This window comes from Rhincodon typus, chromosome 4 (assembly GCF_021869965.1).
Source record: "Rhincodon typus isolate 14 chromosome 4, sRhiTyp1.1, whole genome shotgun sequence".
NCBI classification, from domain to species: Eukaryota; Metazoa; Chordata; class Chondrichthyes; order Orectolobiformes; family Rhincodontidae; genus Rhincodon; species Rhincodon typus.
This window is the reverse complement of record NC_063335.1, coordinates 34698811-34723495: the sequence shown is the minus strand read 5'-3', so window position 1 is coordinate 34723495 and position 24685 is coordinate 34698811. Positions and strand designations below refer to the sequence as shown.

Sequence of the window (24685 nt, the reverse complement as noted above, 5' to 3'; positions counted from 1 at the left end):
AATAGTAATACAGTGTTTGTAAACTTTTTTGGATGGTTCAGCGAGATGCAACAGAAAGAGACGAAACTTACAGAGATCCTCATGGATAGTAACTTTTGTTATAGGATTTTACCTAGGCTGAATTTGTATTCGGTTATCAGGGCGGAAAGGTGAGCGGACTCACTCTCAACACCAACCAAATGTAGAGGAAATAGTTCATGAGCTATTATGACTGCTACAATATAAAAAGTCAAGTGCTTTTAAACAATTTAAACAATTTAAAATAACAAGGTGTAGAGCTGGATGAACACAGCAGGCCAAGCAGAATCAGAGGAGCAGGAAGGCTGACATTTCGGGCCTAGACCCTTATTCAGAAATTCGCCTTCTTGCTCCTCTGATGCTGCTTGGCCTGTTGTGTTCATTCAGCTCTACACCTTGTTATCTCAGATTCTCCAGCATCTGCAGTTCCTACTATCTCCTAAACAATTTAAAAATTTATAGACATTGACCAGTAGGTCAGACCTTATGACCTTATGAGATTATCTCCAGTCTTCTTAATTGCAATAAAATGCTTGACATAATGACTCTGCAGGTACACGGTCTGTGTATCCCAGAGCAAGAAGCTTCATTGTGCAGATCATCACAAACAACACTGGAGGCATCTAGATGCTTTGTACTGAGATATTATCCCAGTGGTTGTGAACCTGTAACCGTGAAATATAATCGAATAGACCTGACTGATGATGGTGAACAAGTGAATGTGAAACAAAACAAAAGAGAATGTGGGAAAGAGTGAGAAAAAGTGACAGAGAATGTGAAAGAGAGGATGAAAGAGACAGCTTGTAAGAGAGAATGAGAGGGAATGGAAATGGGCCAGCCAGCAGTACCTGTATCCCATGAACGAAGACAAAAAGAAAATTACATCTTGGTAATAGTAATACAGTGTTTGTAAACTTTTTTAGATGGTTCAGAGAGATGCAACAGAAAGAGATGAAACCTACAGAGGAAAACAGAGAATGAGAGAGAATGCGATGGAGATAATGTGTGAAAGAAAAACAAATTATCATAAAATCCTGACAGTGTGGAAACAGGCCCTTCAGCCCAACAAGTCCACACTGACCCTCAGAGCATCCCACCCAGACCCACCCTCCTAATGTACACATCCCTGAACACTACAGGCAATTTAGCATGGCCAATCTACCTGGTTTGCACATCTTTGGACTGCAGGAGGAAACTGGAGCACCTGGAGGAAACCCATGCAGACATGGGGAGAATGTGCAAACTCCACACAGACAGCTGCCTGAGGGGTGGAACTGAACTCAGGTCCCTGATAATATGAGGCAGTAGTGCTAACCACTGAGCCACCAGTCCACCCCTGAGCCAGGAGAGAATTGAGAAAGTGAATGAGTGGGAATATATAAGACAAAGAATAGGGGAGAGAATGGAACACGATGAGAGAGGGAATGAGAAAACAAGTGGAAGAGAGAAGGGCCTGTATTAGAATTGAAAAGACAGAATGTATTAGAAAGAATGGAAGATAATGAGAGAGAGAAAGAATTAACAAGTGCAAGGGAAAGAGAATGTGAGAGAGACTGAGAGACCAAGGATAAGAAATTGAGAAAGAGAATAAGTGTTGGAAAGATAGAATATTGGAGGGACAGAGAGAAATGACAGAATGTGAAATTGAGAATGAAAAAGAATTGGAGCATGTGAGAGATGAGAAAAGTGATACGGTTTCAGAGACACAAAGTGAGATCTGAGAGAGATGGTGGGAGAGAGATTATGAGAGAAAGTGAGCGAGAGAGTGGGAGAGATCACCATAGAATATTTGGGCAGGACAGAGAGAGTGAAAAAGATTAAACTACAGATCTGCAAGTGTAAAAAGCAGAAGTTGACAAGCCTGTCAGCAATTGGCAGCAATTCAAAACCAGAGGAAGGCAGCGAAACAATACGGAATTCACTGTAATCTCCGACTGTGCTCTGCTTTTATTAAAACAGCTGGGTACTGAACAGTTCAGAGAGCCATGTAATTTATTCTAATTGCCTCCAGTAACTTTGCAGTTCGCCACAACATTATATCAGCAAGCTGTGGTCGCCAGTTTCTGAACAGAGACTCCGGATTCTCGGCTTCTTCGCATCCAAAGAAAACTCGAGCAGATTTCACTGGTGGCTTGTCAAAAGGAAACCGAAAGGTGGACTGAAGCAGATAAGGACGATAGTAAGGTCAGGAGGAGGGGGCGTGTGCCTGGACTGCTCCACATGCTCGAAGCTGGATGGACGCTGTGTTTTTTTGTGTGTAAGATGATCCCTGAGCAACTGAGGTATCAGGCATCCTTAGCATAGTGGCGTATACATTCCTGTCAAAGTCTTTGCACGCCTCCCTGCAGTCTGAACTGACGCTGTGCTCTTCAAGTCAGGATTCAGTGAGGAGTATACAGTCCAGAGCTCAGTGCACAGGCTGAAGAACTTCCACTCAACAACAGACTGGGAAACAGCCGAGTGCTTTCAGTAAAGATTGGTGCTGAAGTGGGGAACTCACCTTGTGTGTGTGAGAGAGAGAGTGGGAAGGAATAAACAAAGTTTTGATCCTCCTTACTTTAGAATAAAACTTCTTTTTGAAATCACCTGCACTCCCTCATTGAAAGTTCAAGTTGTTTGCAGCATTGAAGAGGTTATAATTGCCTATTACTTCCAGAAAGGCTAAAAGGAGTGATAGCACAGAGAATGTGGGCGATGGATTCTCTCTCAGTGGCCTTGCTATGTGCTGCCCTGGCACATGCTGGTTGCAGTGGGCAAGCAAGAGGGACGGAGGGAGGCCGCAGGAGGCTCAGTAAGGTTCAGCACGGAGCATGCAGCTACACCTTTGTCCTGCCTGAACCGGAGGGAGGCTGCCGCGGGTCTCCGGAACAGCCCAGCAGCAATTCCCTACAACGGGACGCACCCCTAGAAGACCAGGAGTGGCCCTCGCAGAAGCTGCAGCAGCTAGAGAGCAGGTCGGACAACAACACCCAGTGGCTACGCAAGGTAAGAGCTTGTTCTGTTTTCCTTTCTTGCATTGTCAGTTCCCGAATGTCAATGCTTCAACTCACATTGGGTACCAGACTACAGCATCACAACCAAACATGATAGAACTCACACCAGGATTCATGTTTTTGCTGGCACTCCAGACGACTATTCCAATGCTCTTTTGACCAGTCCCTCATGTTCCACCCTTCATAAATTTTAGCTCATCCAAGCTCTGCTGCCATGTTCTAACTCACAGCAAGTCCTGTTCACCCATTACCCTCTGTACTCACTGACCTATGTTGGGCCAGCACAGATTAAAATTCAAAATTCTGATCCTTGTTTCCAAATCCCTTCACAGCCTCAATGACCTCCTCCAAGCCCATAACCCTCTGAGATATCTGTGCTTCTCTAGATCTAACCTATTAATTACTCTTGGTTTCCATTGCTCCACCATTAGTAGGTGTGCTTTCATCTCTGGGCTGTAAACTCTGGAATTCCCTCCTTAAACCTATTTGCCTCTTCATTACTCTCTCTTCCTTTAAGATACTCCTTAAATCCTCTTTTTTTTGACCAAGTTTTTGATCCTCTGTTCCGATATCTCATTATGTGACTTGGTATGATTTGTTTGTTTGATAATGGGATGTTTTGCTATGTCAAAGGTGTTACATTAATATTATTTGCTGTTGTGTTGAATAGTCTTCATGTGACAAGTGAAAGGCAATCCTCTGTACAATGTATATATCAATGTGGCCCCCCACAATGATTTAACATTTGGTCACATCAGTTGAGCTTCAAATTTTGCTGGCAAATAGCTTGAATTTCAGCTTAACTCACATTGGCTATTCTATTCAATGATACTGGATGCCCAGTTAGACTGGTGAATCTTCACGAGAATTGCTGATGTTAGTCAGAAGCTCAAGCTGATCATAGGTTGTACTGCATTTACAAAACTGCAATGATCCAGGGATGTCCTTAAAGCTGGTCTAATAGAGTTATCTCAAGCCAACTGCAGCATGTTATTGTATATACTGGAATATATTTTATGTGCTGCACATATTTTATATACTGTATACATTTTATGTATTGCAGATTTTTAGATATTGTACTTCATGCTTACACTTTGTGGTATGACATTTTTATAAATGTATTGTTTCTGTTCAATCACATATGCAATATGTTTTGTGTGATTGTGAAGGTTGGGCTGTGCATGATTTTACGGTTTATGAATGAATGTTGTTTAAATAACTTGTGCAGCTTAGTGATATTATGAAGCAGCGTGCTTTGAGTTACCTGCACAAGTTAATGGAGGTGGTCATTTTGACCTTGTGCAAGAATGCAAATGGTTATGATCTGGAATGCATTGTCTGAGAGAGTGGTAGGGACAGAATTAGTTATGGCTTTCAAAAGGAAACTTGAGAAGCTTCCAAAGGCAATATATTTGCAGGGCTATGAGGAAAAAATGGGAGAATGGGATTTATGGAGTTGGTCTTGTGGAGAGCTGGCATAAACATGATAGACCATATAGCCTCCTGTGCTGTACAGTTTTGCTTTATGTCTCATTTCAGTCACAATAATGGAAATAAAGTTGAGGAGAGATTGAAAAGAGGCTACCAATTCATTATGGTCCAGATCACACAAAGTCAACATTCACTCCACAATGTTCTGCTTTGATTGTAAAGACGTGTGCGGGTTGTGTTAAATGTTGGATGTATATTCTGCATCTGTCCATATTTCCTGGTGTTAAGGTGAAGCTTTTCCTTAACTGAACTAACAAGTTTAACAGTTGTAATTCACTGGACCTGCCACAAATGGTTTTTGGCTCAGTTGTAATTAGTTCACAGCCGTACTGTCACAAAAGCTTCGTTGAATGTTTAGGACAGGCAAGGGAGATCTATTCAGTCTTCAACAGTTATTCTTCAATCTGGTAAATGGAAAGGCTGCTCTGTGTATAAATAAGTCTATAAACATGAGGCTGAATTGAACACGCTCATCATAGCAAAAAGCAACATTTATGACACAATTATATGTTGGCTGTATACCAGTGACCAAATGGGGACAAGTCCTGATTATACAAGCTTTTTGGAAGATGAATGTGTTACCACCAGCAGCACCAACATCCACTCCTCGCTAATCTCCCCCAGCCCATCACCACCACCCCTAACTTTCTGATTCCAAATGAGGACTGTAAGAATACATAAACCATCATTCGAAACAGTGAGAAGCTTTGAGGAGGGTGAGTGGCATTCTTCAAATACTTAAGCACACTAGAAGCAGGACAGAATTTGCAATATCTGTTGCCGTGGTGAGCTGTGCAACAGAAAATTTGGCAAGCTGTTCTGTTAACTTGCTTGAATTCTAGAACTGTTAATGCAGCAGCAAAAATGACTTAAAATGCATTTGTCTCTTACTATCACATTTTCCATATAACCGAGTGTCTATAACTGAAAGTGTGCTGCTGGGGTCACTCAGACTTTGGGCAATCAAGATGGAATGCTATCCAGCTCATTGTTTTTTATGGGCACCTTTTCCAGCTTCCCTACTGTGTTAACCTAAAGTCCATTTGCTTTTCTGTAGTTCTGTACATGGAAAAATTAAAGTCAGAAGAAACATTCAACTAGCTGAGGCTTTCTAGGAAACTTGAACTGTCCAAATCCAATCCTATCCATTTACAGCCAGCGGCTGACTAATTTTTGCTTCTCAGAGCCTCCAATTGAACTACGTAAACATTCAGTGCTGATGAGTACTGCTCATGTCCTCTACTTTACAGATAGAGGCCATAGAGAAAGTGCAAAAGAGATTGGCAAGGATCGTGTGAGAACTGGAAAGGTTATACATACCAGGGCTCTATTTTCTGGAAAAGTGAAGACTGAGGACTAATGCAATAGATAAACTTAAAGATTATGAATGCAGTTCAATAAGGTGGATGCAGAGAAAATGTTTCCACTTCCATGGGAGTCCACAATACAGCGCCATCAATATAAGACAGTCATTAAAGTAGATACCAGGAGAAAACTCTTTACCAGAGTGGGGTAAGATTGTAGAACTTGCTACCAAAGAGACGGTAAATATGAATTATACAAGTATATTGAAAGGGAAGCAGGAGAAACAGAAGAAGGAGAAAGGACTGTTAGGAAATGCTGTAATGGGGGATCTCCTGTGTTGTATAAACTTCTGCATGAAGCAGTTGGGCTGAATAATCTGTTTCTGTGCTGTCAATTTCATGGAATTGTTTGTAATGCCAGTACAAAAACTGGCAGTACCCATCTCATTGAATAACTAGCCCTTATGAGCTGGTGTCTAAGTCTGAAGCTCCAATAACAACTCAGGGTGGAAGGGCACTGATTGAGATTTTAAACCAATCCCAAACCTTGGTAATATGTGGCCCAGGTGATCCCTTCAGTCCGGGGGCTTGACTGCCTCTCTCTCCCTGATCAGTTGTCCACTGGTGGGAAGCAGCACTGGTGGGTCGATAGGGGGCATAGATGTGAATAAAAGAAGGGACCTAAAACTCAAGTCAATCCCAACTCCAGAGCCAGAGAGAGAATGTGGGTAATTACAGACATGTCAGTATAATGTCAGCTCTGGTTAAGTTTCTGGACAGTATGAGTGATCAAATGGATTAATAGGACTTGTTCAGAGATTCAGCATGGATTTGTGAAAAATAGTGTCTACCTAGCCAAAATGAATATTCTTGAAGAGGTCATTAGCATGGTGAGTAGGGGAGTGCCAATAGATAGTGTCTAGATGGGCTTTCAAAAACAATATGTCATTTTGCACGCCAGATTATTGCAGAAGTAAAAACTCATTAAATTGGAAGTAGCCTTATGACATCTTTGAGAATTTGCAGGAGACAGAGGATAGTGATAAAGAAAATTTATTCTGATTGATGGGATGTGATGTGTGGTTATCTCCAGGGATGTGTACTGGGCACTCAGTTTTTCACCATGTATGTGATTGGCAGGGAGGAATCAAGAGTCCTTTATCCAGATTTGCTAATGACATGAAGTAAGTTGGATAATTTAGAGCAAAATGTTACAAAGGGATAGACAGAGTAAGAGTGAGTAAGCTACTATTTGGGTGATTCTAAGTGATATTTTCATCCTCCTAATTGTTCTTACATTGACTACTTAACAGTGATAATTTATATTGAAAATCAGCTGCACTGCCTGGGCAAATCTGGGGCAAATGAAGTTCAGTATGGGCAAGTGCTAAATCATCCACACATCCAGGAAAACAAATTACAAAGTTGTCTTATTATTTGGAGAGAATTGATGATGTGAAGGAACAAAGCAGTTTGGGTGCTGCAATTTTATGATTTATGTGGCTAAAGGCCAAATGTTGAAAAATGAGATAAGGTTGGGTGGCTATATACTGGCCAGTAAAGGGCCAAATGGTCATCTGTGCTATAATTTTTAAAAGTATATATTATCAGGTATACATGCCACGTCAAGCTGGTGTACATAGATAGACAAAATAATTGGAAAGTAGAATGTTGGACTTTAACTTGAAGGAACTGAAGTACAAAACAGAAGAAGTTAGGTGTGGATTGTGGGGCTGCTAGGATTGAAAATGTTTAAAATATTGATACGATTGATTAGGGTGGGTAGCGAAAAACAAGAGGGATAGCTTTGAATTTAGAGCTCGTCTATTATGATTAAAGTAAGGTAAGACTACTTAACGCAAGCTTTTGGTCCTAAAATATTTTGGGTGTTGCAGTCAATTAAAAAGTTTCAATATTACATTTTTATTAGATGTGTCTAATGTGTCTGGTGTGTGTGTGTGTGTGTGTGTGTGTGTTGTGAATGTATGTGCATTTTTAGAACTATTTGAAACAGATCTCTTTAATAATTATTGGAGCTGAGGGAGTTCCTGTGCAGTTACTCTTACAATTCTATGGCAGGTGCTTTTTTTCAGCCCTCGATCATTCCCCTTGGGTGTGATTGTTCAACATAATTGTCTTAATAAAGTGGCGTGTTCCTGTTATTCACTGGTGAAACAGAGATACCCAAGCCGGGATCAGCTACCTGCTAAACGAGGGACAGCAAGATACAGACCTTTTTGCCAGACCAAACATAAGCTTGAGCATTGTACCGAATCTCAAATAGTCTTAAATCAAATCTATCCCACCTTTGACATTTCAGCAGTTCTCGCAGCTTATCTCTAGGGGCTTGTAATGTGAGGCTTTTAAAATTATACATTCCAACAGCAAAATTTTACAGTGGATGGATAAACCAGTTCTAAATGACCCAAATTGTTTTACACTGCTGGGACTGAATCTTGTTGGAGTATTAACAATGCATAGTGTTATTAATGTACAAGTCAGCCAGTGAGGTAGAAGATGAAGATCAATGCTGTAAACTGCAAATCTCTAGAACTGATGGGTCAATTTACACCACTATATCATTTATTTTACACTAATAGACTCATCCTCAGCTTTCCCATTATTTTTAAGAACTTGCTGGATTGACACATTGACTTCCCGTTAAACTCACTGCGGAAAGTTACTTGTTAATGTAATGTCAGTGATTCTCTCTAGCCTGGAAAGGGCAATGATTTAAGTAACTCAGCCTCATTTCTTCAAGTAGTGTATTATTGTTTAAGGTTTTAAAAACATGAATTTTTCTTAGAGAAAGCAAGAACTGCAGATGCTGGAGTCGGAGATAACAAAGTGTGGAGCTGGAGGAACACAGCAGTCCAGGCAGTATCAGATTAGCAGGAAAGTTGACGTTTCGGGTCGGGGCCCTTCTTCAGAAACTTTCTTTCTTCCTTTTCCTCTCCCTCTCTGTCTCCTAGGCCTGGATTTTCACCATGATGGGAAAGCACTCCATCATAGCGAAATGCTGAGTGAGCCCTGAAATTTTAAGTCCTGTCCTTGAACATGGCACTTCATGTCTTTTCAGGGGCAGGAGTAGGGTTGGGTCAGGGTTCACACATGTATGGTTCATGGATACAGCTGATCATTTGAATTATAGGCTGCCTTCACTCAAGTCCAGAACTTTAACAGTAGGTCTAAGCTTTGGCTTTTCATTAGACAGCCAGAGAAGTATTTTGGAGAGGTAAAGTACTCTTTTTGCATGTGGTCCTGGACATCTTTTGGGGAAGTCAGGTGACCTTTAGGGTACATTGCTCCCAGGTAAAAGGAAGGTACCCTTTGGGGACAATAAAGGATTTTTTTGGAATGAATATAATCAAATATTAGATAATCTTATTATCTGTCAAGCTCATTAGAATTGTCAAAAACTTATTCAAATCAACTGTCAAAATTGTCAAGAGATACCTATTATAACTGTCAAGAAGACCTACTAAAATTATCACGATGACCTGCCAAAAGTAATTTTAAAAGGGAACTGTCAAATTGACAAGGTGTTTAGATGTTGTATTCTTCAAATTATCATCAGCTCAGACTCACTGTAAGTTACAGGGTAAAAGATCTTCAAGGTTAAGGGTAAAGTCTAAATACCAGGGCATGTTGTGAGATACGCCATTTCAGCCTTGGAAGCTGTAAAATCTGAAACAGACACTGAATCTGGCTGATCAGTTGATAACCCCTGCCCACATTTTCCTGATTTATATCACTGGGCTGGCCTTACCCATTTGCCAAGATGTGACATGTTGTACGTATGAAAATCTAGCATCTTCCTTACAAGTATTTCTCTACTTCTCTATCACTTATGTGTTGTGGATGAGCTATTGTTGTACATCAGGTGAAAGATCACGCAAGCCTTGGAAATCTGAATTAAGAGTGTGCTCAGGTGAGTCAGTGCCTCTGAAAAGGTCAATAAGTTGATACTAATGGGAATTCTTATCTGTGTTCAATTCTCTGATTAGTGCCAGTCAGAAACGAAAGGACATCATTCTTCCCATCAATTCCATACTGACTCTCTTTAGTGCGATCCAGTCAGATCTACTCCTTATGGACTTGTAAGTTCATTTTCCTCATGGTCATCCAGTTTCCAGTTGAAATCAATGATCATCTCCACCTCCACAACCTCACAAGGCAATGAGTTTCCAACTCAGTAATATTTGCTGCATATAAAGGTTCTTCCTCTGTCATGTCTTAAAGTACAGTTAATAAAAGAAAAGAGAAAACAAATCTAAACTGAAAATCCTTCAATTAAGCTCTTGACCTGCATAAGTGATATGAATGGGACTGTGTGTGAATCAGTGTGCATGTGTCTGAGAGTGAGCATCCATGTATAACCTAGATCAATAGACAAAAATTGATCAACCACATGGAACCAAAGTCCACCTGAAAATTGCAAGGGCTGGGTAGAAAGACCAGGGCAAGAGGTTCTAATGGGATTGCTCTTTCAGTGGGCTAGCAAATGTACAATGGACTGAGTAGTTTTCTTCTACGGTATAGTCTTCTGTGAATTGAAATACTTGATGGAATGTCCACCATTTGTTATTGAATAGTTCCACGTATGGCCCTTTCATACATTGCACATCAACTCGTGACTGGGATCTTTGCTTGATTCCCTGAACTTTTCACATGAGAAAGACTAGGGAGTTGTGAGAGGTTAACAGCAAGGTGATTGAAAGGCACTTCCAGCATCGTTGAGGGACAGCTTGCATAAGGACCTGAGGTATCAGCAATAACATGGAACAGTGCAAGAGTAAAGATTGGACAATAAATATCGCACCGATTGCAGGCATGGAGTGAAATTCTTTCCGTCATTCTTATTCATGCAGAATTGAGTGTATACAACAGAGAATCTCCAACAAATTCCCGGTCAGTAACCTTGCGTTTTTTAGCCAGAAATTAGAAGTCTAGTCTTCCATGCATTTGTTGACAAGTAATGAATGACTTATGATATGTTAAAATAATAAGATTGCTACTTACACTTCAGTTAGGGGAAAATTGCAATGTGATTTGACAAATATTTCTAACTACATGTTAAAAGTTTATGAAGAAAGAATTGCAGAAGGACAGTGATTTTGCAATGGTAGGATCAATTGCATTGTTGCTGTAGTTCAGTGGGTACTCTTAGCTTTGACGCAGAATGATAGATTCAAGGCCGATCCCAGGACTTGAGCAAAAACTGCCCCAGGACAGTATTGTGGAACTGCTGCCCTGTCCAAGGTACCATCTTTCAGGTGGGATGTTGAACTGAGGGAACCAGCTTTCATCCTCGTCTGTGGTGAAAGCACTGTTTCATAGAATTATAGAAAATAAGAACAGGAGCGGGCCATTCAGCCCTTTGAGCCTGCTCCACCATTCAATATAATTGTAGCTGATCATCCATCTCATTACATTGTTCCTGCTTTCTCCCCATATTCTTTGATCCCTTTAGCCCTAAGAACTATATCTAACTCCTTCTTGTAAATCATTCAATGTTTTGGCTCAAACTGTGGCAGAGAATTCCACAGGCCCACCACTCTCTGGAAGAAGAAATGTCTCCTCATCTCAGTCCAAAATGGCCTACCCCGAATGCTTAGACTGTGACCCCCTAGCTCTGGACTCCCTGGCATGGGAAGACAGAAGCAAAATATGTATTTAATTGGATTTCCTGTGTTTACCCCATCTAGACCTGTTAGAATTTTATAAATTTCTTTGACATTGCCACTGGCCCCCACCCACCATTCTTCTAAACCCTAGCGAATATAGTTGTAAATGATCCAGCTTCACTTCATACATCAGTCGTGCCATCCCAGGAATCTTTGTTGCATGCCATCCATGGCCAGTACAGCTATCCCCAGGTAAGGATATCAAAACTACACACAATACGTCAGGCGTAGTCTTACCAAGGCCCAGTGTGATTACAGGAAGACAGCCCTGCTCCTCTACCTGAAACCTGATGCTATGAGGGCCAACATACTATTTGCCTTCCTCACCACCTGGTGCACCTGCATGCTTACTTTCAGGAAGATGTGTAAGGACACCCGAGTCTCGTTGCATCTCACCTTTTCCAGCATATTGCTATTTAGATAATAAACTTCTTTCTTGTTTTTACTACCAAAGTGCATAACCTCACATTTGTTCACATCATGCTTCATCTGCCATCATCTTGTCCCAATCACATTGAAGCTTTTCTAAATCATCCTTACTGTTCACCCTTCCACCCACCTTTATATAATTGACAAACTTGGAAGTATTTCATTTTGTTCCGTAATTTAAATCATGAATATATATTGTCAATAGCTGTGATCCAAGCACTGATTCCACTTGTCATTGGCTGACACTAAGAAAAAGGACCCATTTATTCCTACAGTGTGGAGCTGGAGGTACACAGCAGGCCAGGCAGCATCAGAGGAGCAGGGACCCTTCTTCAGAAATGCCCCAAAAAAATGCAGTTTAATTTTACATGCTAATCTCTTACATGGGATGGTGTAGAAAGCCTTGTGAATGTCCAAATACACCACATCCAGTGGCTACTTCAGTAGATTTGTCAAGCATACTTTTCCTTTCATAAATCCGTGCTGACTCTGACTGATCCCATCACTATTTTCCAAGTGCTCAGCTATTAAATTTTTTACTGGCATGGATAGAGTATTGGCTGACTGGCAGAAGGCAGAGAGTGGAGATGGCAGCCGGTTATGAGTGGAGTTCATGTTGGGACCAAAACTGTTCACATTATGTATTAACGATCTGGACAAAGGAACTGTGGGCATTTTTCTAAACTTGCAGATGACACAAAGATAGATGGAAGGGTAGGTAGTGTTGAGGAAGTGGGGGGGTTGCAGAAGGACTTGTACAGGTTCGGAGAGTGGGCAAAGAAGTGACAGATGGAATACAATGTAGGAAAGTGTGAGGTTATGCACTTTGGTAGAAAGAAGAGATGTAGACTATATTGTAAACAGGGAAACACTTTGGAAATATGAAGTTCAAAGGGACTTGGGAGTCCTAATTCAGAATTCTCTTACGGTTAACATGCAGGTTCACTTGGTAGTTAGGAAGACAAATATACTGTTAGCATTCATTTCAAGAGGGCTAGAATACAAGAATGGAGATGTACTGCTGAGTCTGTATAAGCCTCTGGTCAGACTGTATTTGGAATATTGTGAGCAGTCTTGGGCCTTGTACCTAAGGAAGAATGTGCTGGCATTGGAGGGGGTTCAAAGGCGGTTTACAAGAATGATCCTGAGGATGAAGGGCTTGTCACATGAGGAGCGGTTGAGGTCTGTACTTGATGGAGGTAAGAAGAATGAGGGGGGATCTGACTGAAAATTATATAATACTGAGATAGAGTGGATGTGGAGAAGATGTTCTGACTGGTAGGAGAGACTAAGACCTGAGGACCAGCCTCAGAGTGAAGGGATGACCCTTTAGAACTGAGGTGAGAAGGAATTTCTTCAGCCAGACAGTGGTTAATCTATGGAACTCATTGCCACAAAAGGCTGTGGAGGCCAACTCATTGAGTGTATTTACGACAGAGATGGATAGGTTCTTGATTGGTAACAGGATCAAGGGTAATAGGGAGAAGGTAGGAGAATGGGGTTCAGAAAAATGTCAGACACGATTGAATGTTAGAGCAGATTCGGGCCAAATGGTGTAATTTTGCTTTGCTATCTTATGGTCTGTAGCCTTATAATGGACTCTAGCATTTTCCCTACTACTAATATCTGACTAATCGATAATTCTCTGTTTTCTTTACTACGTCATTTTTAATAGTGAGGTTACATTAGCTACAGCACAATCCAAAGGAACTGTTTCACAGTTTGTATAATCTTGAAAGATGACATCCACTGTTTCTGAGGCGACTTTTTTAAGTACTCTGGGTTGTAGAATATTGCAACCTAGAAGTGGCCTTTAATCCCATCAATTTCCACAACACTATATTCATACTAGTAGTAATTTCCTGCAGTTACTCCCTCTCACTAGACCCTGTATTCTCAAACATTTTTGAGGTGTTATTTGTCCTCATTGGTGAAGACAGAAGTAAAATATGTATTTAATTGCTCTGCCATCACTTTATGCCCTATTATAACTTGCCTCATTTCTGCTTGTAGGGGACCTATATTTGTTTTCACTAATCTTTTTTTCTCTTCACATACCAATAGAAACTTTTACAATCAGTTTGTATGTTCCGTGCAAGCTTACTCTTGCATTTCCCCCTTACTCAATTCCCTCCCCTCTTCATCAATCCATTTGTCCTCACTTGCTGAAAATTAAAATGCTGTCACTTCTCAGGTCTGCTGCTTTTTTTAGCCAATATGTAAGCCCCTTTCTTGGATCTCATACTATCCCTAATTTCCATTGTTACCCAAGGTCAGGTCACTTTTTCTGTTTTATTTTTGTGCAGACAGGAATGAACAATTCTTGTGTTTCCTCCTTTAAATGCTTGCCATTGCCTATCTACTGTCATCGCTTTCAGTAATGTTCTTCAATTTAACACAGAAATTACAAATGCTTTGTCTATCTTAACTCGGAACTTTCAGTTTTTTAAAATCAGTCATTATGTACACTGTGATATACTAACCTAGCAGAAGTTGATTAGTCAATAGCAAGTGCAAATGGTTTTAATCTGTGAGTGTGTTAGCTCAATGCTAATGTCATGGTTTCAATTGTTTCTGCCATAAACAGCTTCTTATACTGTAGAAGAGGTGACTGAGGGAGTGATCTGTGCCATACTGATAACTGTTGGGGTTACCACAAGCATCTTTTGAGGAGGTGATGCAATGTACAGACTTTAAGCATTCAGTATTCTGGGAAGTGGGACTATGGGGGCTGGAATGATTTAAAGTAATTTGTTCTTCGTATAAAATCAGCACAGTCCACTCTTCTACAACAATCAAGTCACAATGTTTTGAAAAGGCACCATCACAGTGTTGAAACCAAGCATGGAACTGCAGTCTGTCAATACTTAAAAATAACACATAATGAAGCATTAAACGGCCTCTTGGGCAAGTGTAAAAGATCCAACAGCAGCATTTTGAAGAAAAGAAGGGGAGTTCCCACCAATGTCTTGGAAAATATTTATCCCTCAATTAATAACAGGAATAGATTATATGATTAGCAATCATATTGCTGTTTGTGAGATCTTGCTCTGCATAAATCGGCTGACACATTTCTTATATGAAAGCAGTGACTACTCTTCGAAAGTACTTCATTAGCTGTGAAGTGCTTTGGGGCATCCTGAGGTTTTGAAAAACTGTAAGTAAATGCAAGTTTTGTTTTCTAATTGCAGAAAGTTTAACTACCAGCAATTCCGGAACAGCACATTTAGCACAACATCCTCCAGGGAGTTATTACCAAACAATCTCAGTGGATTGAAGCTTAAACAAATCTGACTGATCACTGAGCAAACAGATGAGTTTAAAAGGGTAATGCCAATGATGAATTATATCGCTTGGCAGTTGCAGTAAAACTACAGTGCTGTAATTTCTGATGAAACCATGTTAATCAACCAGAAATGCTGAACTTTCTTTGAACCGGAAATGTTTCCAATTTTGACTCAGTTTCCAGCTATTGCACCATCCGGGAAGTACGATCCATTCTTGGCATCAATTGGTTCATGTCGGCTTGGGATCTCTGGCATGTGCATGGTGACATTTTCACAATTAGCATTACAGAGGCCTCAGGATCAGACTGACACTGCACAGGCCAGCTTCCTTGTTGCTGAGTTAATCACGAGGGTGGGGGGTTGGGGTAGCTGAGATGCCTCCTATGGACCCATGTTTTGTATCAGCTTATACTATTATTTGGCAATGAGCTTTGGCTGGTGAACTGTCACAATTAAATTCAGCTATGTTTGGAGTCAACTGGTAATTAGCTGCCTAATGAACTGTTGCAGAATAACTTGATGGCCTATTTCTGGACCCTGAGGATGTGGAATTATTCACTCCGTAATTCTTAAAATGTCCCCTCCTTGAAGATATTTTGGAGGACAATGTCATACATTGGACAGGTGTCTTAAATCAATGTGTGACTGTTTGAACCTGATGCACAATCACTGCCATTTTGTATCAATAAATACATCTGCTGGTCACTAGACTCTCCTTCCCTATACACACTGAGACTGGTTGAGTAAGGGTACTGAGGGTTCAGATCAAGGTGGATGGATGGAGTTACAATACAGATAAGTTGGGATCTCATTAAATTATGGAACAGGCTTGCCTTTAAGAATGTGAGAAACAAGATTTCAAATGAGATCTCCAGTTTCGCCACCCTGCTCAACCATTTCATACAATTATGGCTGATCTTCTGCCTCAATTCCACTTTCCCATATCGCTTGATCCCCTGAGAGATTAAAAAAATCTATCTGTCCCAACCTTGAATCTGTCGAATAGCCTCCTCACGTTCGTATGTACCTGTGCAACCACTATCTCTCAAATACTGCAATACCCCTTTACAAGACTGCCAGAAAGAAATAACTTGCATTTATGTAGTGCCTTTTGGACATCCCAAAGAATTTGTAGCCAATGGACTACTCTTGAAGGGTGGTCACTGTTGTAGTCTAGTAAGTACAGCAGCCAAATTTGCACAGAGGGAAATATCCCACAAACAGCAATGAGATAACTGTCGAGATTGTTTGTGTTAAATGTTCGTTTATGGATAAATAGTGAATACTGTTTTCAAAAAGGGCAATGCTCTTCCCAGTGCTCTGAGCCAATACCTCACCCTCAACCAACATCATTCATAAATCTATTTAGTTTACTCGTAATCAAAGAAATGAATATTGGTGTATTACCTTCCACTGCAACACCACAATTTTATTCCCATCAAACTGTAAAGGAACTTCCAAAATACTGAAGCTTTTGATTTACGGAAAGGGAGAATTGACTCTGGGACGTTGTCAATCTATTAATTCTTTGCAAGTTTTGACAGCAACCTAGAAAGGAAATCTGTGTAAGATCCTAGCACTTTTGAAGAGCCAGGCAAAGGGTTGTCATCATTGCAGTATAATTCATCTCATTGCGCAAATATTGAGGAACGAAGATAAGCATCAAATTCTGCTTAAGCTGCCACTGAGGAAGGATCAGTAGTCCCACACACCCTGGGAGGGCTGGGTGACATGCCAACTACATGACAAATCTAAGGTCATTTGGAATCACGTGTTCTGCTGGAATGTGCAAACTTACCCTCCCTTTAGCTGAAAATCTGCTTCAGACTCTCCATGAACAATGATGACTACGATAGAGTGGTGGATGATTAAACCTTTGAGACTGCTGTGGTCTTACTGTGTATTACTGAAAACAGAATTCCCCGATTAGTCAATTAACCCTTTCCAACTGAATGAAATAACAGAATCACAGAATTGTCACAACACAGAAGGTGGCCATTCAGCCCACTGTGTCTGCAGAAGTTCTCCAAACAAACAATCCACCCAGAACATTCGCTTGTAACCCTGCACATTCTTTCTTTTTTAGTTAACAATCCAATTTCCCTTTTAATGCCCAACTAAAATTGTTTTCACTTGCTTTATAGGCAATCTTAAACAGTCTTTTAAATACAACAACTTTTGCCTTTATATTGCAACTTTAAGATAGCAAGCCCTGCAAAGGTGCTTTGCAGATGAACAATCAAAAAGGTAAGTTTAGAGGAATGCCTTAAAGGAGAAAGGTGAGCTATGAGAGATGGAGAGGTTTGGGGAGAATGATGCAGAGGTTCGGGCCCAAGCAGATGATGGTACCGACACCAATGGTGTGATGATTCAAACCTCAGGAGACTGTATTGGAGTAGCACAGAATTTCTGGAGAGTTGTGAAACTGGAAGAGAATACATAGACAAGGAGAGATGACACCACAGAGGAATTTGAAAGCAAAGAGAATTTTAAAAATCCAAGAATCTCCCAGTCCTCATTCTGTTCGTTACATTTCAAAAAGATGTTTTCTAAAACAAAACACACAGGCCATCATTTTGAAATACTGTGGTTTAATTAAGAGAAGTGACTGGACCAGGGAGAGGATAATCTCTATTTTAGTTATATTTTGCAGATTTAGTCAGTCCACATTCCACAGAATATGAGAATACTGGAAATCATCCCAGAAGCGGAAACAGACAACATAGTTTACATGCAAGACTTCAAATACAGTTTAGCCTCATACATGTACTAAACCCTCACCACAGAAACTTGTAGTGCAGGCAAAACTTTGTAGCCAGAAGAAGACCACAGAACTGATCACCAGAAGAAAAATGGGAGATTAAAATTGAGATTAATCAATCCCTTTTTGTTTAGAATCATATGGAAACAAATAAAGCAGTTCATCCTGTACTGCTCCAGAATTAATTGACAGTTATACATTTATCAGTTAAACTAATAGAATCAACTGTTCTGCAGTTTCTAGCGTCTTGTATGTGGCTTTCAGTTTGGACGTTACCTGCTTGTAGCCCCCAGGTGATCAGTTGTATGAGAAGGCGGTGCCTTCACACTGATTCAACATATGGTAACTTACCTGCTCCTCTGATCCTGCCTGGCCTGCTGTGCTCCTCCAGCTCCACACTGTGTTAACTCTGACTCCAGCATCGGCAGTTCTTACCATCTCTGTGGTAATTCCCTGCCTGTTTGTCTGTGGTGTGTTTGAGTGTCATTCATGTTTCAAGCTGTTGACTGCTAACTCTGGGAAACAACTGGATTTTTTTGCTGGCATGTTCAAAAGTAATAGGAAATGGACAATAATTTGATGCAAAATTATTTGCAGGGATATGGGGAAAAAGGTTAAAGTGAATAATGAGCAATAACTTCAAGGTAACATTACAGTACATTGCAGAGCCTGGTATGATTTCCCTTCTGCTTTTGATGGGAGAGAGCTGGATGTTCCCAAAATCCAATTAGGCTGTGGGAGGGGCAGGATGGGGTTGATGGCTAGAAGGGTGATTTTGAACAAAGTATATATACAACATTAGTAGAACTGGGAATGTTTAAAGAAAACATATAAAAAAGGAGCCTTTCAGGGGAAGGAAAGGATGCCATGGTATTCGATAGTCATTTCCAATTTTTAATTTTTTTCATTTAACCTATATTTAGAATCAAACTGTTCAGAGATGTTATTAACCCAGGCCTCCCAGTCCAGGGGTATTGGTATTTGTAGTACCATGTGGATTGATGTCAATAGAATTAACAACTGCAAAATTAGGCAGGGAGCAGAGTGGGCTTTAATCTAAATCTAACATGTTCACAACAGGAGCCAAATAATGTGCTAAACAGGATTAGTATTTAAATTGGAAATTTGGCCCAAGGCTTTGTTACAAGAGTCTCGTGACCTGTCATTCTTGCTTACCGATTTCCTTTCCCAATGTACTTCTCTCTTCCAACTCATCTTGTTCAGTAGCCATAAAGTAATCAGGTGCTTGATAAGGGGATACATTTGCCTATTCCAGATAAATAATGACAAGATGGCTGATGGGATACACAATTTAGAAAAAGGGAGAGGTAATTAATGAATGATCTGTTAATAGCAAGAAATCTCAAGCTTATAACAAGAAAAAATATAGTCTTAAAACGCTCTGTTCTACCAATTTTCCTACATGCCTCAGAAACCTGGATAATTCCTTAAGTGATGTGTGTAATCACTGCCACAGACTGTACACTAAGACACTGACAGTTAAGATAGAAACTCATGACTATGGAATGTCAACTAGTACATTTCTCCTAACATCCGTCTTTTCATAAACAACAAAAAATTGCATGTACTATAATTACAAATTACCCAAGCTACCTAATATATGTGTCAATGATGAAAATTATCTTCATTAACAGAACTGTGCGTTAACTTTAGTCAGCTCCAGTTACGTAAATCTCTGCGTACACATTGCATACGTAGGCCCCAATTTTTGTTCCGTGTTTGGGGGCACAGATCTGGAGAAATCTCAGCTCCACGATCATGATCTTTAACAATGGGAGTGGGAGGGTCCACACTTCAGATTCGTGGTCCTGGGTGGGGCCAAGTTGGATGAGGAGTTGAGCCAGGTGATCTGGAAGACTCTGACAAATTGCACTGTTCCTGAGATGGGCTGGGTGTAAAACCTGCCCACGGGCACCGGCAGTTTGCTTAAAGTTTAAAACTAAAAATGGTCTTTTATCCCCCCTCACTTCACCCAGTCTCTATGCCCCACCAATGCCACTCTCTGCCCATCAACCCACATCCCCAAGGTCCCTAATACGTGGTCTGCCACCCTACAGCCTGCTTTCATGAAAAGGGGTGCGTTACCCGTCTGCAAGGAGGGAAATATTAAACATTCCTCCATCCTTCACTCCCCCTCACTTCCACATATTCCCCATACCAAAGCATGCCAACCCAACTCTGCCCCTATCATCTCCCACAGCCCCTAATCACCCATGTCAACTTAATGCCTACTTCCATGCACCACCCTTTTTCCCTTCACCTACAATGTCAACTGGCTGAGTATCCTTGACGAGTTTAATTTCACGAGAAGCTTGATACCATCCAAGACAAGGCAAGCTACTTGACTGACACCCCATCTGATATCCTCAACATTCAGTCCCTCCACCATTGATGCACAGTGGCAACAGTGTGTACCATTTACAAGGTACACTGCAACAAATCATCAAAGCTCCTTAGACAGTACCTTTCTAAACTGTGACCTCTATCACTTGAAGGACAAGGGCAAGAACTTGCAAAAGTTGATTGGAGTAGACTGTTTGCAGGTAAAAGGATGCCTGACAAGTGAGAAGCATTCAAGAGTGTGATGACGAGAGTTCAGAGGCGTTATGTTCCTGTTAGAATGAAGGGTAATGCTGGTAAGATGAAGGAACAATAGATGAATAAAGATATTGAGGTTCTAGTCAAGAATAAAAGAGAATCTTATTTTTGATATAGACAACTTGGTTCAATTGAATCTCTCAAACAATATAAAGAGTGTAGGGGCATTCTTAAGAAGGAAATCAGGAAGGCAAAGAGGGGATATGAGATAGCATTGGCAAATAAAGTTAAGGATAATCAAAGAGATTCTACAAATACATTAAGAGCAAGCGGGTAGCTAGAGAGAGGGTAGGATCTCTTAAAGATCAAGGAGGTCATCTTTGTGTTGAACCCCTGGAGATAGGAGAGATACTAAATGAGTATTTCATGTCAGTTTTTACTATGGAGAGAGAAATGGAGTCTGGAGAATACAGAGAAATAAACTGTGATGTTTAAAATCAGTTCACGTTACAGAAGAGGAAGTTCGGGAGGTTTTAGAGAATATAAAGGTGGAAAAATCTCCGGAATCTGATCTATTGTACGCCAGAATGCTGTGGGAAGTAAGGGAGTAAACTGTGAGACCCCTTGCAGAAATGTTTGCATCTTCTATATGATGGGTGAGGTGCCTGATGAGGGTGGCTCATGTTGTACCTTTGTTTAAGAAAGGTTGTAAGAACGAACAGGGGAGCTATAGACCAGTGAGTCTGACTTCAGTTGTGGGTAAATTGTTGGAGGTGATTATAAAGGATAGGATTTATGGACAACACCATTGAGAAAAGTGTAACTATTCTGTGACTTTGTCATTCAAAAATACATATTTTGAGACTTACTCTTGGGCTTCCGAAAACAGGACCTTAAATGATGTCATGAGCTGAGATGTTGCTGAGAGGCAAGAGCTGCCACAGAGTTCTGTCCCCACCTTCCCCTGTTCTCACAGATTTTCCCACCTCCATGGCCTGCTCCCAGATCTTCTCCCTCCACATCTCTCAGGTTTCAATTAGTGGTCATGACAATTTCCAAGCCTTGAAATGGAGTCCCACAGGGAAGAATTTTGGAAAGCACTGTTCTAGACACTTCCTGACAGGTTGACAATTGCTGGCAGATGCCGTGGGGATTGGAACGACTTTATGCGTTGAGTGGTAGTCAGTGGGTTGTGAATCTTTGGAATTCTCCAGCCAGAGATTTATGGATGTTCAGTTTCTGAGTATACTCAAGACCGAGATCTATAGGCTTTTGGACACTAAGAGAATCAGGGTATCAGGCAGTAAACTATATTTGACATCTACAAGTGCATATCCACGCATTCTGAATGAGAAAATTTGATGGTTGTAAAAGCAATGAAAACAAAATCAATGTCAAAATTTCCAGGTAGGGAAGGATCGATGTGGAATTTTACACATGATCCCATTGAGTGGCAGAGCAGGTTCCAAGGACTAAATGGCCTCTTCCTGTCCTATTTGTTATGACCATAAGTAGAAAATCTAAAGACACAAATGTAATTTCGTATGTTAGTTTTTTAAATTTAAAAAATATACTTTATTCATAACAAATTTATATACACACAAAGTCACTAAAATAGTTTGACTTTGTACAGTAGCATATGAAGAAAACAAACAAACATTGGAGTTTCACTTTATCCAACAACAAACCAAAGACATTTCTTTATTGAGCAAAATGATATTTACTTTCATTTGAGGCACTGTGAGAGTCTGATAACTGAACAGACCCCTATTAGTGTTTGATTGAAAGTGTGCAATTACAGATACAAATCCACAGTCAATATCACTGAATCCTCACCTCCAATTAGTGGTACATTACATTATATCAGCAATTACTAAATGTATTTACACGGCGAGTGTACTCAAGACACTCAGTCAGTGAGGATAGATGACAACACCTCCTCCATGATAATCCTCAATGCCAGTGCCCCAAAAGGCTGTGTAGTCAGCCCCCAACTACAATCCTTACACACACATTACTGTGTGGCCATACTTAACATGAACATGCTGGCCTTCTTTTTCTTGGTAGATGTGTGAACTGAAAAGTCAAAGACTTGTAACCATGTAATGCAGATTTACGGTTGGGCTTCATTTTTAGTTACTGTGAACAAATACATCATCTGGTTCATTTATCCAGAGTGAGTGTGCTCACTATGTCTGTGCGGAATGAATGTGATAATGTACAACTTTGTGCAGTGAATTGTATTGAAATCGAACCTTCACGCTTCTGAAACAACAGGGACTAGTGTATTGCGTGTTTATAGGACTGTTAAAGAATTGAAAATTTGTGTTTGTTTAGCACATTTCATTACTTCAGAACACACCAAAGCACTTTAATGAAGTACTTTTGAAATGTAGCCACTGTTGTGATGCAACAAACAGTATCTACAATTGTGCACAGAAAGCTCCCACAAATTGTAATTGTGATAATGAGAAGATATTAATGTTGATTGAGGGATAAACTTACATACAACTATCAGCTTCGGTTCAAGAGCTCTTGATATCCTCAGCCCTCTGAAGTTTATCACTGTCAACTTTGAAATGTCTCAACTGTATCTCCTTATCTCCCCAACCTGAGCATCAAATGCTGCTTCTGCTGGGGAAAGAGGTTGGGTTTCCAATCCGCTTTTTGTGAAGAAGTGCTTTGTGATATTGTTCCTGAAAGGCTCATTTTTTCACAAGAGTTCCCCATTAAATGAGTTATTTCATCAATTGTGGTGAAGGGAGCTTTGTGATGCAATGGTAATGTCACTGGGGTTGGGGTAGCAAAACAGAACCTCCACAGATTAACCTCTGGGGAAGTGGGTTCAAATACTCTTGTAGCAGGTGGGTGAAATTTGAATTTAATAATATCTGGAATAAAAGCCGAGCCTAATTGTGGCTATGTTGGTTTTTGTAAAAGTATCAACTGTGATGACTGAGGGGTCTCGTGGGTTCCAGTCCTGTCTGTCCCAGATATGTGTCAAAGCGTGTCTGAACAGATTTATATTTAAACAAATAACATCAACTGTGATATAATGGCACACAGACACAGCAGAGCTCCAATCAAAATGTGACAGTCTGTATTTGGACTTGCCACAGTTATTTTGGAATTTTCAATTTTACTGGTTGTAATGTTTGATTTGGACTGGATCTACATTAGTTCCAAGCATTAAAGCAGTCAGGATGAGGATCCGACCATTAATCCGACCAGGGTCCTACCATTGTGTAAGTTCTGTCATTGTTTGTTTTGCCAAAATGCAGTATCTTGTGTTCATTTAAATTAAACTTCATCTGCCACTCCTCAGCCCATTGACCCAATTGATCGAGGATCTCTTTGTAATCTTCTTCACTGTCCACTACACTACCAATTTTGGTGTCATCTGCAAACTTACTAATCATGCTTTCTAAATTCTGATCCAAATCATTTACATAAATGACAAACAAAAGCGGACCCAGTACTGCTCCCTGTGGAACACAGCTGGTAACAGGCCTCTACCACCACCGTCTGTCTCCTATCGTAAAGTCAATTTTGTACCCAATTGGCAAGCTCACCCTGAATCTCTATTATCATATCCGATTGTTTGCTTTCATATGGCAATGTCTATAGCACAGAAACAGGCCATTCAGCCAGACTGTTCCATGCTGGTGTTGATGCTCCACGCAAACCTCTTCCGAGACCAGATTATTTCAGCATATCTTTCTAGTAAATTCTTCCTCATGTGTTTATCCAGCTTCCCCTTAAATGTATACAAACAAGGAACAGGAGTAAGCCATCCAGCCCCTCAAGCCTGCTACCGTAAGTTAATAAATTCATGGATAATCTGATTGCAACAAAAAAGACACATTCCCACCTACCCCTGATAACATTTCACTCCCTTGTTTAGCAAGGGAGTAAGTTGTAAATCAGCCACGATCGAATCAAATGGCAGAACAGGCTCGAGGGGCTGAATGGCTTCCTCCTGGAGATATGTCATTTTCACAAGCTGAAGTAAAACAATTAGTTGCATCAAATTACCTCAGAAAACTAATCACTAAATATAAACAAGGCACTATTTAAAGAAATGCAGGGAGATTATCCCCTGGTCAAGGAATATAATTCAAAAAACTTACAACATTCTGACAGAAAGCGTTTCACG

The 24685-nt window shown here is 40.5% G+C and overlaps 1 protein-coding gene across 1 annotated transcript in view; it reads left to right on the top strand.

The window, feature by feature from the left end:
- The first annotated feature begins 1992 nt into the window (after window positions 1-1992).
- Window positions 1993-24685, top strand: part of angpt1 (angiopoietin 1) — a 177560-nt gene continuing 154867 nt past the window's right edge. Inside the window, exon 1 of the mRNA XM_048595854.1 lies at window positions 1993-3003. Coding sequence (XP_048451811.1) covers window positions 2704-3003 — 300 coding nt within the window. The 5' untranslated portion in view covers window positions 1993-2703. The remainder of the gene's footprint in view (window positions 3004-24685) is intronic.